Source organism: Ostrea edulis, chromosome 4 (assembly GCF_947568905.1).
Source record: "Ostrea edulis chromosome 4, xbOstEdul1.1, whole genome shotgun sequence".
Classification (NCBI taxonomy): Eukaryota; Metazoa; Mollusca; class Bivalvia; order Ostreida; family Ostreidae; genus Ostrea; species Ostrea edulis.
The window spans coordinates 86,004,739-86,020,159 of NC_079167.1; the positions used below are offsets into that span (position 1 = coordinate 86,004,739).

A 15,421-nucleotide genomic window follows, 5' to 3' on the forward strand; every position below is an offset into this window, starting at 1 on the left:
TATTTTGATAAATAGGCTAGGCTCCGTAGAACTAAGATTAAAGATGGCAACCTTTACAACCAGACGCGTCGTCGTTGTTGCTTAGTGAATCATTACGCGGCTCAGTTGACTTGTATTTTTCCAAGTTTATGTACATTTTGATAAACGAAGGTTATTATCTTTGTATCTTGCATCAAATTATAAGGAATTACTTTAATTCTTTTCTATAATCCGTTTCGCAAGTTATAATGTGTAAACTGACCTAAACCAGGTTATACTCGTATAACTTACCCCATAATTAAAGTCATTCCTTCAATAAATTGTGAATCCACTATGGGATATTTTTCATCATCATTTCTAATCATTTTCCATTAGACCTTGTAATTTAGTTATAAATAGCGGGTTCGTTGAATAGTGTACTCCTCGTAAGTAAAACAGCAAAATAACATAAAAACTGTATAATTGATGACAACCCACGAGGAAAATATATTATAGACTTCTAATGCAGCACTGATTTTATCAAATTTCTATAATAATATGTTTGCAGAGGTATAGTATTGATCGTTTTGTTATATATCCACTCTTCCATGCATTGCAATGCAAGAGGCTGGTAGTCGTGGTAAAACTTGTTGACAAAAAGTTCCTTCGACACCAATTTATTTAAATCACCCAGGCCAAAAACGCAAATGTCATGGACATACTTTCCGTGGCAGACTTCACCAGGCCACTGCCATGTCGTACTGACGGCTATCCACAATTTCCTGTTTGGAACACCTACAAAAGAGGGCTGGTCTTAAAATAAATCGCAAAGTTTTATTCATATCATCCAAGGAATGATTTTGAAGTCAGTAAAGCGAATTAAACCTTCGGAAAAATGATAAAAAAAAGTCATGCTAGGTAAAGAAAACAATATTTTCCACAAATAACAATATGTCTGATATTATACACCTACATGTATCTATTGGCAATGAGAGCACTAGCAAGTTTATTGTCCCCCAAGACAGCAACTATTTCCCGAGTCGCAGCTGTTGCTGTCGAAGGGAACAATAAACTTGCTATTATCCGAATAGTCAGTAAATAGGTGTTTTATTTTACCGAAGTAGACTTTACTTGTTTAAGACATACCAAAGTGAAGCAAACTAACATAAAGCATTAGCCTAGATGAAATCGACCGAGGCGATCCGAGTGGTAAACTATAATTACAGTTATCAGACTTTGACATCACAGAATAGAAAACGCGGGAAAATATAGCATCCGGTAAATAGTTTCGAGACTAGTCCTCCCCCCCCCACCCCATGTGAGATAATTCAGAAATTATTTCGCGGATAGCGTTATTCAGAAGAAATAGTAAATTTATTCACCTAACATTTATATAGCAAAAACATTCTGAAGTATAATAAAATATATTATGCATATAATCCAGTTAACATTACTTTCCTTTTATCCTGTACCCCTGAAGATTTTTTTTAGATCTCAAGGCACATTGTTCCTGATCAGAAAAATAATGATACTTTATTCATTGGCATCCAACACACCAAAACAATATTACCTTTGCGATGAACGCAGGCCAAATATTTTAAAAGGTATTTTCTATATTTGCTGTTGGATTTGAAAACTATAACCTTTCTTCATATAATTGATTAATTCGAAGCTTTCTGATTGGCAACTACATGTGCATTCGAAGTGAACAAACAGGCAAAAAATGAAATGACCAATCAGGCATCGTTTTTAATATTCTAGTATTTTGTATCAATGAAAGGTGAATATAACGAACAGTGATCAATCTCATAACGCCTATAAGCAATACAAAACAGATAGCTGGACAAGCACAGACTCCTGGACACAACAGGGGTGGGATCAGGTATTTAGAAGGAGTAAACATCCCCTGTTAACCGGTCACGTCCGCCGTGAACCCTATATCCTGATCACGTAAACGGAGTTATTCGTAGTCATAATCAGTGTGCCAAGAGCGACCTAACAATCGGTAGGAAACACGTCAGACAGCATTTGATCCAATGATAGGTTGTTCATTGATTGATTGAATATTGTTTAACGTCCCTCTCGAGAATATTTCACTCATATGGAGACGTTGTATTGACGAACTAGATCGTTATGACGGCCATAGAATTTGCGAAACGTTGACTTCAATCGAGGCTGTTGAAACCCCTGTACCATCAACTTGTTTGTCAGTAACTTGCCTCGATTTAAAAACTGATTATACGCAGAACAAGCGCTTGCGTATCGAATCAGTTAAGAGATATTAACACCATGTGAAGGTGATAATGGAATATTGCTGCATAAATATGGTGAGTTGACTAGTGACTGTTAATTTACCTAGGGTCCGACATTGGGAGTGAAAGTCACATGTGATTTGGATCTGGAATTAAAAAGTGAGGTCCCATGTCATGGAGAGGGATTTCATGACAAAGACCCCCATTGCTACTTCTTCAAATAAAGTTGATTTCGTTTTAATGAGTGTAACAATTCTTGAATGGGACGAATGACAAAACACAAGGAAATCTACTTAACCAGTCCTCCTGATAATTCTATATTACATTTGCTACGCATAAGGCTGTTTACCTGATCATAATATAGGGTTCAGGGCGGGTGTAACCAGTCGACAGGGAATGCTTACTCCTCCTAGGTACCTGATCCCATCTCTGTTATATGTTTGCTCAACTCTCTATTTTGTATTGCTTATAGGAGTTATGAAATTGATCACTGTTCGTTATCTTAAGCTTTCTTTTGATATAGTATATGTTGACAAAAATAAGATACACTTTTGAATTTGACATCTTGATTTGCTGAATCGAGAAATATAAATGCATTGTTGACTGAAGTTGTTTCGGTAAGTATTTTTACTCGAAGTACGAAATTTGGTAGATCAATGTACATATTAGATTCATCTCTCTATCATCATCTGTCCTGTATACTGTCTTGCGATAAGTTTTGATTTAAGGAAGAATTAAACCAGATATCTTTATGATAATGCCCACTTTTTAAAAATTCCAAGCCTTACAGACTCATTTTAATTTGGGGTATAGTTCAGCAGGTCCTAGGCTCCAAACAATATTCGGCAATTAAAGAGGGGAATCGTTATAGCAGACTCTGACTCTCCAATAAACTCCAAAATATTCAGCTTCAAATGAGTCTATTTTTTGGTTTGTTTTGGCTTTTTTAGAGAGAAGTAATCAAACTGATAGAAGAAGAAAAAATCGATAATTTTTGCCAAAGTACATCATGTAAGTTTAGGATATACTCACCTGTGTAGTTAACACCCGGCACATTAAGATGCTTGTTAAATACTAGCGTGGCCCAGAAGGTCTCATCAGGACTGTATGTATCTTCTAACCATTTCAAAATACCCTGCGCTTTGAGGTCATTTATAGAATAATTCACGAAGTCCCTACTGAATACACCGTAAGCACTTCCCTTTCCTACAGTGATATTATATGGCGGCGGATCCTTCTTTTTTCCTGTAGATTTTAATGTCCCATTTTTTACAACGTATGTCTCATTGAACCGAAATATTGCATTATGATCGTAAACACTTTCTATGCTATTTGTTCCGTTATATATTGTAAAAATTTTAATGATTTCTGAATTTGTCTTCAAAGGGAATGCCTGGGAAGGTATATTTATTACATATCGCCATTTAACATCAGTGTTATTCAATAAATCGGACATACAGTTCAAATCTGCCTGAAGTCGAGAAAATCCTGCGTATATCACATCCTCTAATTTTGAAGCAATTAATACATTAGGGAGACATTTAGCGATGGATTTCATAGCGTAAAGTAAAGTATTATCTGAACTTTGATCTACGTGTATGCAGTATAAATTGTGTGGGCGATAAATAGCACGAAGCAGTTTCTCTGTCTGAACAGCATCTTTATAAGTTAATATTGTATAGGCGATGGGAAAACCAAGCTCTTCAGGCGATACGAAGAAATATTCATAATTGTACACCTCTAAGAAATTCTCACAATTCTGTGCAAGATCTCCCATCTCTTTGTCTGTGGGAAACGTGTAATTCCGTTCAGACATCCTTGTATTAGCAACTGATATGTACTCTTCCTCACCGTCAATTATTTGTTGGCAATCTACCTCATGCACAAAACGCTTTAGATGGGAACGTGGATGGTTCTCAGATGCCATATCCAATCGTTTATTGGGGAAATTTGCCGAAAATGTTGCATACATATACATCATATCACTCTCCTCTTTCGGTGTCATCAGTAATGAAGGTGCATATAATACTCTATGGTTAATCATGAAACAGGTAAGTACAACGAGGAACGTTAACATCAAGAAAAGTTTACGAATTTGTATCCGCCCCATCATCGGCAATACAGAATGTTGTCTATCTACAACAAAACAAAATTCAATTATTATACTAAACATCACTACTTGTAATTTTTCAGTGCGACTTCAATGATACCTTTTATTTCAAATGACTCTTTTGCCGCCTTTCGTCACATTTGTGATTTAAATTGACATAAAATAATAGCATAGTACACAGTCGGAAAGCCTCGGAAACCAGGCTACACGAAGGTTTGTGAAATTTAGAGGAGTTTCGATCAAATGCGGAAAGAAATGAATTGTATACTCTCGCGCTGTGGGGCAATAGTGAATCTAGACTTAAGATTTTAGCTCGATTCGCAAAACAGAAGTTTGTCCGATCGATTGATTTAAAGTTCCGATTAAAAATAATTTCATAATAGAACGGCAGGCTATTCACGATAAATGTTTGACCGATTAATTGATAGACTTAGTCCAATTAAAACAACTTCTTCCATTTCGTTCTTTTCCATGATGCGGAAAAAATCTCTTCTCGGCAGTTTCCAAAAAGTCACGTGGTAAAACTTAAAAGATTTAAAGACCCCTAAAGCATGCTAACCACTTTATATCTGTATCCAAATTAGAAAAAATAAAATGTGTTTCTTTATATACCACTGATTTCGAAACAAAAAAAAACCTTTACTTGCATATTATTCGATAATAGATGTTGCACTTGCTTGCAGATCTTGTAGTATAACGCCATCGCTATATATAGATTTTGACGTCTTCAATGAATCTCGCGATGGTAAGCGGATCACATACATTGGTAAACCAGTTGTACATGTATATATTGTACCCTGAATTATTTTTGTCTGTGGCAATAAAAAAATAACATATAGCCCTTCGCAAAGTAGATAAATCACTACAATAAACATTATTCTTTATTAATACACATCTGCAGTCACAGACATCTGCCCTGCAGCAATGAACGCGACTTTTCAAATATTATTTCATGATAGGAGAAAACAACGAACAACAATCAATCCCATAATTCATTTAAGCATTACAAAATAGAGAGTTGTGTAACCACGGACCCCTGGATATACCAGAGGTGCGATCAGGTACCTAGGAGGAGCAAACAGTCTATGTCGATCGGTTACACCCACCGTGAGCACGTTGATCAGGTAAACGGAGTTGTCCGTAGTCAAAATCACTGTCCAATGAACCGCCTAACAATCTGTATTTGACTTAATGATAAATTGTATATAATGGACTGGTTCGCGTCGACCCATAACAAATATATTAAATGTAATTGACAAATAAACATACAAAAAAGCTACCTGAAAAGGGACATGACGCTTGAAAATCATTGCGATATGAAATTGGCCGATTTAAAAGATGTTCAAAGTTTGCAATTTCTGATAAAATCCTGAAGAAAACCTCCATAAAGTTGCTGTTCAAGTGGTAAAAGTTTTAAAATATTTTGTTTTGACTCTTGTAACATAGATAAAAGCATTAGTGCTCTGTTTTCTATTTCTCCTGTTTACCCAATTTACAAATATCCCGATACTCTGGTGTCATTTGATAGAACACTTTAAGAGCCTGTCTAGCAAAAAATCATGCAATACTGTCTAAATCGTTGGTTACCACATCTTGATGAAATTTGGTAGGTAGGTAGACATCCAAAATAGTAAATGAAAACTTTCCCACAAACATCGCTATTTTCAACATGGTCGTCATACGCAGCGCCATCTGTATTTTGCATATTTTCATCAATATCATATGTAAAAATCCAGATAAAAGGTAAAAATAAAATGTAATTTATTTCACTAAAAAATTAAAAAAAATTTTTTTCAAAAGTATTTCAAAGTTACAACAGACACTTCTCTTCCAAAACCGGCATAAGTCCTATTCAAACATGAAACCCATCAAAGGGCAGACAACTCCTAAAAATCCCGTGCGGATCCGGGTTAGAATAGGTCCTCAGTACCCCCTAGCCTGACGTAAGAGGCGCCTAAATGGGGCGGTCCTTCGGATGAGACCGCAAAAACCGAGGTCCCGTGTCACAGCAGGTGTGGCACGATAAAGATCCCTATGAGTGAAATATTCTCAAGAGGGACGTTAAACAATATTTAATTAATCAATCAACACCTAAAAATTGACATATTGCCAATTTTTTTTTTAGAAATGATTGATTGATTGATTAACTGTTTTCCGCCACACTCAACAATTTTTCAGTTATCTGGTGGCGCCCAGTTTTTATTGGTAAAAGAGATCCCAGATACAATGTACCAACGACCTTCCGAAAGTAAACTTGGAAACTTTCTCACTTACCAGCGGGAGTGGGATTCGAACTCGTGCCGACCAGGGGTGAGAAGCCGTGTGATTTTGAGCGCAATGCTCTAACCACTCGACAACGGAGGCACCTTCAGAAAAGAAGAAAAAGTACAAACCGGAAGGGTCAAATCTTCCAAGAGCAGGCTAGGATATAATTCATTTTCATACTACTGTCAAAAAACACTACTAAACATGATTAAACCACATCATTGAGCTTGGCATTTAAAACTGATATGAGATATTTAGATAATGCCTATTTAGATAATGCCTGTTTCTTTTTTTTTAAAATTGAAAAGGGTTATTGTACATTACTATTGTTAAGCCAAAATTAAAGTTAGACATCATGAAATGAATTACATAACAACAGTAGGCAATAACAATCCAAAATTGATATAGGTCATAATCAAATATGCAACATATCAAAGGGCAGACAACTCTTAAAAATTGGCATATTGCCATTTTCTCAGATATAAAGAAAAAGTACATATTTGAATGGTCAAACCTTCCAAGAGCAGGCTAGGTAATATTTTTTACACTTATGTCAAAATAGACTACTAAACATCATTAAAGCATATTATTGAGCTTGGCTTTTAAAAATCAAATGAGATATTAGGGTTTAGATACCGGGTAATGCGTTTTTAAAAAAGGTATTCAAATATGTTATGGTACATTTATGTTATTAAACTAAAATTAAAGTTATACATCATGAAATGAATTTCATAGTTACAACTGTCAATAGCCTTCCAAAATCAAAGGGCAGACAACTCTTAAAAATTGGCAATATGCCCATCTTTCATAAATGAAGAAAAAGTACACCCTGGAAGGGTTAAATATTCTACGAGCAGGCTAGGAAATAATTCTTTTTTATACTCATGTCAAAATAGACTACTAAACATCATTAAAGCATATTATTGAGCTTGACATTTAAAAATCAAATGAGATATTTAGGGTTTAAATGATGCCTTTTCCTTAAAAAACATTTACAGAAAAGTAATGTTTGTGACGTTCATATTAAAATACATTGTGTTTTCTTTAAATTTATTTCTTTTTTCTTCTCTTTGTATCAATTCCATAGAATTTAAAAGATCATATCGTAACTTCCTTTCTATTACATCTAAACATTTATCAGATAAAGATTACGTGGTGCAATCTGCATATGTGTTGACTTTAGAGTATTTTAGACGTGTTAGGCAGTCATTCACAAAAAATGAAAAAAAGATGACCCAGCATAAAATCTCTGTGACGTTGCTGATAACATCTTCGTCCCTATCTGTTTGACATATTGTGATATTTCCTGTAAATCATAAGTCTTTTCACATAAAACAAAAGGGATACAAACTGCTACATCATGATTAACAGTGTCAAATGCTTTGCTGAGGTCAATAAAAAGTACATTTGTCAAATTTTTTTATTGATAGTTTCAAACCAAAAATATTATGTATGTTTTGGTTTAAAACCATTTTCATGCTTTGTTAAAGACACCGAAAATGTCGTACGCTTTCTTCACAGGTCGCTGTATCTGCATGTAAGGCAGCATTTGACCAAATGATAGCTTATATTAGCTAACTAGATCTCTATAGACTTTGCGAAATTCTGACTTTAAACGAGACTGTTAAAACCCCTGTAGCATCAGCCTGTTTGTCAATAGCCTAACGCGATATAAAAACTGGTCATCCGCAGAACAAGTTCTTGGTATCGAATCAGTTGAGAGAGATAGACACCACATTAAGGTGATAATGGAATATTGCTACATAAATATGGATCATTTGGAACACCAACGTGAAAAGATTTATCTTCATAGGAAGGCGAAAATGGAAAACAAAAAATGGGCGTGTGCGGAAGAGTCAAAGAAAACTTTCTTCTGATATCAGAAATTTAATTTTGAATAACAAAATGTCAAGATTAGCTATTTCGAAAATCCAAAGAAAATTACAGACCATTCACTAATTGATTACATCAAAACAAGGCATCCTGAATTTCATATATTGATTTTACATGGTATACCTATACCGTCCGTGTTGTTTTTTAATGCATCTATCGTATTTCCTTTCGAAAATGTTTGTTAATTATATGTATCCCAAACGACCGAGCTCATGAATTTTCAAACTATACATGCACACCTATAAATTTTGGATATCACTACGGTGTTATTTACTAAACTATAGTTCATTTTCACATACAATGTATGTACATGTAATAATGCATTACAAAAATTAAATACCATGTAGCTTCTCCATCGTCAACTTTCCACATTTATGTAGCAATATTCCATTATCACCTGCATCTGGTGTTTATATATCTCAACTGATTCGATATGCAAGAGCTTGTTCTGCGTATAGTCAGTTTTTAAATCGAGGTAAGCTACTGACAAACAAGTTGATGGTACAGGGATTTCAACAGTCTCGATTGAAGTCAACATTTCGCAAATTCTATGGTCGTTATAACGATCTAGTTCGTCAATACAACCTCGCATTGGGTCAAATGTTGTCTGACGTGTTTCATACCGATTGTTAAGCCGTTCTTGGCACACTGATTTTGACTGCGGATAACTCCGTTTACCTGATCAGGATATGGGGCTCACGGCGGGTGTGACCGGTCAACAGGGGATGCTTACTCCTCCTAGGCACCTGATCCTACCTGTGGTGTGTCCAGGGGTCCGTGTTTGCCCAACTATCTATTTTGTATTGCTTGTAGGAGTTATGAGATTGATCACTGTTCGTTATCGTCACCTTGTCAAAATATAATAGTATACTGATATTATTAGAGATGATGCCAAACATGCATGTTTTCTACTTGTCCATGTACAGTGTACATATTTATAAAAGGTGAAGATAACGGAACGTGGTCGATCCCATAGTTCCTATAATGAATAGAAATAAAGAGTTTGGCAAACACGGATCCCTGGACATACCAGAGGTGGGATCAGGTGACCTTAATGAGTAAGCATCACCTGTTGACCAGCGACATCCGCTGTGAAGATCTATGTATTGATCAGATAATAGTTTTATGTAAGGAACGGTCTCGAAATTGGTTAATATACGCCAGACAGCATTCGATCCAATAATATATTTCATTTGCAAGTTAGATGTATCGTCTGAATGGCAAATGTCCAGGACTAAAATACTTTAAAATCGCGTGACTGTAGTGTGTATTATCAGAAAGTTGTATCGATTATAATAGGATTTAGATGAAAGGTGAAGATAACGGAAAGTGATAAATCTCATATTACAGTGTCAAAATATGGGTGTAGAGCACTGTACTTTATGTGTATATCTATGTAATCTGACTCAAAATGTTCAAACCCACGACAACAAAGACACCCTTTGAAAGTACCCCTTGAAATTTCCACAAGCACAACAATCAAGGAAATATCCTCTCTCATTAAAATCAACTGCTGGTTTCTGAAGAAGCATTATTCTGAGAAACAATTTCTTCCTCTGTAACATCAGGTTCAAACTAATATCCTACATTTGATCCACTTTCCGCTGATGTTATTTTAACGTTGATGCTTACAATGTGCCAAAAATACACAATGTGTCCCTCTGACATCAACATCAATGCTGCCCTCTTGTGGATGCTAAGAGATAACGCAGAGAAGGGAGGTAATAAAGCTTTCAATATGGCAGCTCTCAAGGATTGAAAAGATTCATTGATCTTTATGAAAAATGTACATACCACAAAAATTTCACCGAAGACCAAATATTTTAAAATTTTACGATTTATTTCTACGAATATAAAATTGCTGTTGAATTCATCTAGATTTATTGAAACTATAAATTAGATGGTCAACTTTCCAAGTTGATGTCAAGTTGCCAACTATATTTTGAAATATTCATTATTGTATATGTATATATGTGCCTTTAGTTAGAACTGTGTTCACTGTTATGAAATTTTGATAAAAAATTAATTTATTAAATACAACATTGATAGTTAAGTACATTGGTAAAATATTTTTTAAATAGAATTCTCGTAAATTTGAGAGCTCAAAACGACAAAAAAGCCATTTGTCAGGAAGAAAAGAACTAAAAGTAGTCGTGCAATGGATCCTACAACACAAAAACTATAAGATTTGTCTTTTAAACAGACAGTGTCAGCTCTTTTATGAAATATTTGTTATCATAAATAAAAATCTTCTTTTTTCATACACATGTAATTATCGTTTGAAGAAAAAAAATGGTCTTCTTTACTCTATCTAAGGCAATAATTACCTCTTCACCAAACGTTCGGCGTTTGTAAGTGAAGCTCGAAAAAAAAGCTTTCTTTTTGTATCAAATATTCATTTCTGTATGAAAGGTGAAGATAACGAACAGTGGTCAATCTCATAACTCTTACAAGCAATACAAAATAGATAGTTGGGCAAACACGGATCCCTGGACACACCACAGGTGGGATCAGGTGCCTAGGAGAAGTAAGCATCCCCTGTTGACCGGTCACACCTGCCGTGAGCCCTATATCCTGTTCAGGTAAACGGAGTTCTCCGCAGTCAAAATCAGTGTGCCAAGAACGGCTTAATAATCGGTATGAAACACGTCAGACAACATTTGACCCAATGATAGGTTGTATTGACGAACTAGATCGTTATAACGACCATAGAATTTGCGAAATGTTGACTTCAAACGAGACTGTTGAAACCCCAGTACCATCAACTTGTTTGTCAGTAGCTTACCTCGATTTAAAAACTACGCAGAACAAGCTCTTGCATATCGAATCAGTTGAGATATATAAACACCATATGCAGGTGATAATGGAATATTGCTACATAAATATGGGGGGTTGACGATGGAGAAGCTGAAATCATCCCGTTTGTCATACAGCTGAGTTGTCACTTTGCCGTTAATGCCTACTTTCAATAAAATATCTAAGTATGACGCAGAAGTGGACGACTCTATAGTGTCCTTTATTTCGAGCTCACAGCGATATATCAAATCGGCATATGAATGAAAGTTATTATTGTTAATAGACAAGACGTCATCGATATATCGAAATGTTGAATTGAAGGCCACAGCGAAAGATTTTTTCTTCTCACGTAGCAGTTTTTTAATAAATTTTCCTTCATATGAATATAGAAACAGGTCAGCTAACAAAGGAGCACAATTCGTGCCCATGGGAATTCCAATAGACTGTTGGAAGACCTGATCACCAAAGACCACGAAGATATTGTCAATGAGGAACTCTAGCATATTTTTTTATTTTAACTTCAGAGTACTTGTGCATGGAATCAAAGTGGTGTTTAACGAAGTAAGTTTTTGAATGACTGATCACTAGATATGAATATTTCCGTTTTCCATTTTTGTTGAAGAAGCAACTGTCTATGATGTCAAAAAGTATTGTCTTTAATTTGTCGTGAGGAATGGTCGTGTATAGTGTTGAAAAGTCATAAGTTTTAATGTTATTGATTTAGGAAAAATTCTGCGATTTCAAGTTTACTAAAAGTTCTTTAGAATTTTTTAGAATCCGCATTTGATTAACACCTTTTCTGGCATATGTAGTCGCACAGTATGCTGTTTGTCAAAGCACTAATGTTTTAACTATCAATTTTTTGCGTCATCCAACGTCATGGAAAATGTCCAACGAGGACGATCAATCGTTCAGAAAAGCCAATATATGCTTGAATTCTTTTAATTTCTCACCGATGGTCTTGACCAAACTCTCCAAAACACACCATATGCAGTGTGTCTTACCAATATTTGAAAGGGGATTATATTCCATATCATTGTTACGTGACGGGAATATTCAGTTCATAGCTCCTGCAACCTCACTTTCAAAGAACCAGAGCCACGAATAGACAAAAATGGCCCTTAGTCAGAACATATTATTCTCGGGGACAGAAACCAAGAATATCTATTTTTCAAATATGTTATCCTTTTTCCGATATTTTTTCATTTTTTTTTAGTTATTGACCTTCAAAGTACCCATTGTTTTGGCCAGATTGTTATTGACGTCGCAATTTTGCAACGTAACGTCACAATTTTACAACGTTTCATGTACTTTTACGTGAAAGTTCTCCATGTATAAAAGTGAAACAAAAACACTATTCAGCGCAATTTAATTATGATATTGTAAATATTTAAATCTGTGTATGTTAATTCTATATTAAAACACACACCTATATAGTATAATTGTACATCTCTTTCTCCTCTCTCTGTTTGTCTCCTTCCCTCTCTTTATATATTTTTTTTAATTTTTATATATGAAACCATTCAACAGTTTTAAAGTAATATCAATTCAGTACCTCTTTACTTAGCTTTGTTATTTAAGTATGACATGAAGCTAAACCCAATCCCAATATTTTAACTGTAAAACCATTTATTGCACATACCGATTTTTTTTTGGGGGGGGGGGGACTTAAAATGTACATGAAAACACGGTGGATCCAACCGTTGACTTACGAATAAGATCTATTGACCTATGTGTGTGCGTTTCAATATTACATGTAGTTGATGTTGCATATTGATCACTTCTTTTAACAATCTTTTATAAGTTTGCGGATTTTTATTTTTATTATTTATTTGGGGGGTGTTGGTGTTATTATTATCCCGCATGTACATGTAACCACGCCAAAAACAGTAATATCCAGGCTTCGGACAGCGGCATTATTTCAGACGCACTTTGCTACATGTACAACTTTGGACAGTGAGTAAACATTTTAATCCTATGTTTCACACTTTTATTTGTGTTTTACTATATAGGGAGTTACGTTTATGATGTGTGTGTGGGGTTTGTTTTTTTTTGGGGGGGGGGGGTAGGGAAACTGTTACAAGAGTAGCCGTACATGTACAGAATAACACATGAACATTTAGTTTAGCCATATGGATGTAATTTATTTTACATTAGGCTAAGAAAATGTTCAAGTGAACTAATAATCAGGTAAAATATGTTCCATTTATCTAATTTCATTAGTTTCCTATCCGGATCATTTATTACAATAATATCTAGACCTGTGTGTATTTCAAAATGCCTTAATTATTACCATTAACTCCATAACATATATGAAACGAATTCATTAATTAAAAAGTCTTATTCTGATACTGCTACATATAATAGAACCAAACTCCCTCTTCGCATATATTTGGTTAGTGTGTAAACAAAATTAAGCGGATGTTATTTTCACATAAATAGAAACAAGAATTTTATCAATCAAGGGGTTAACACCATAAAATTTGCTTATCTTACCACTTTCACATTTCTTCCTGTCATTAGGTTTAGTTCCTTTTTCCGTTGTCAGACACTTCCTAAGCAAGACAGTGGTTTAATAATGTGTTCAGTTCTTCTCGATTGTATCTGGAGTGGATTGGAGGACTTAGCTTCGTAATTGGTTGATCAAATAACTAAAACTGTTAACTAGTGCAAGGTTTTTGTAACTATTACCCTAACATGGTTACATATATATTCAAGTTCATAAATTGAGTATATGATCTATTTGAAATTTTGGGGGCAAAATCGATTGATGTACATAGACCGATTCCGACGATGGCGCTGATCCGGTTATATATATATATTATATATTAATATTGTTTGAAATAATCAAGATCATTTGATACATATCAAATAGTCCACAATTAATTAAGATTGGCTATTTACGAAATAAACCTGGTTCGAACTAGCTTGCCTCTTACAATTCCGCCTAACGGGGAACGAGTTAACTTTTCATTCTGCTCAAACCTTAGATTCAACACATTGTGAAAAATGATGTTCTTAATGACAATCCATTGCCATCGAGCTAATTTATTAACATCGTGCAATCTTATACGCAGCCAAACAATCCTTTACCAGTGCAGCAACAGGATGAAGCCCAAAAAAGGGACAGATAGAAGCAATACCGATCGATTGGTTTTTTATTTGTTTTGTCCATGGTGAAGATAACGAACTGTGACCTATCTAATTCCTATAAGCAATACAATAAAACATCTCTTCCAACAATGGAATCGTCACCACTGTCGGCGATGGGTTGCTAAACTTTGGCCTGAGTTAGGCGTTTTCTCGGCCACTTAGCGGGGAGCCTCAGCCTCAGCGATTTTTATCAAGCCACCTGTGACTCGGACCCGCGGTTTAATTTGACGGCCTGTTACAACTGCGATGGGTGCTGTGGACTTTTCTATCCTGGATCCCCACGGGACTTGAGTCCGAGACTAGGAGGGCAAGGCAGTGAAGCACGACAACGCTGGTCCTCCCCCTCCCCTGAAGGCAGGAGGTACCTATTCAGCCGACGATAGTCGTCTAATCCCTGACGAAGGCTACCATCCCTTCTCAAGGTCAACATGGTGAGTCGCTGCATTTATTTGACATTCCTTAATATTCACTTAGTTCAAATTCTACCGGCTGTCGTAAAGCACTCGCACAACATAGCCCATAGGGCGATACCATACTCGGACTTAGTTTCTGTATGTATCTTCTGGCAGCTGCCATATGTAAATTCATATCCTGGTCATGTCCTCCACCACCTAATATACCTAGCATTGCCGGTGCTCTATTATTATGTATCCCAATGGTAAACCTATGGCACAATTTTGATTGTATCTATTTGGCCAAAATGCCATTCATGATTCAAGGTACTTGGTTAACGTAGGTTTCATGACCTTTCAATGGGCATGGCTAGCGAGTCGGTCAAGCAAAGGGCACCAGATAGTCAGATCATGCTACAAATTCCAAGGCTTGCTTACTCTTAATTCGTCCCATTCTGTAATCAGTTCATTATGTCGCGTTACTTTGTATTTATTCATTTACATGTCATACACAGGTGAACCTGGATAACGTTAAGGTATACCTGATTGTGCCATGTCGGCACTGCATAGACCAGGGGCTCGGACCTCAACCTACCACGAGG

General features: G+C 35.6%; 1 protein-coding gene across 1 annotated transcript; it reads right to left on the reverse strand.

The window, feature by feature from the left end:
• Positions 1–424: 424 nt before the first annotated feature.
• On the reverse strand, positions 425–4,346 carry LOC125669206 (N-acetyllactosaminide beta-1,6-N-acetylglucosaminyl-transferase-like). Its single transcript, XM_056164071.1, has 2 exons — positions 3,243–4,346; positions 425–753 (listed from the first exon to the last, which is right to left on the reverse strand). Exons 1-2 carry the CDS (start codon positions 4,321–4,323, stop codon positions 479–481), a joined length of 1,356 nt encoding a protein of 451 aa, XP_056020046.1. The 5' UTR covers positions 4,324–4,346; the 3' UTR covers positions 425–478.
• Between the last annotated feature and the right edge of the window lie 11,075 nt (positions 4,347–15,421).

What these genes read in the sequence shown, in the direction of transcription:
- LOC125669206 (XM_056164071.1), bottom strand. Translation starts at nt 4,323, where the DNA reads ATGATGGGGCGGATACAAATTCGTAAACTTTTCTTGATGTTAACGTTC. An exon ending in GCCGGGTGTTAACTACACAG is followed by an intron (nt 754 to 3,242) that starts GTGAGTATATCC and finishes CCTCTTTTGTAG; the next exon opens with GTGTTCCAAACAGGAAATTG.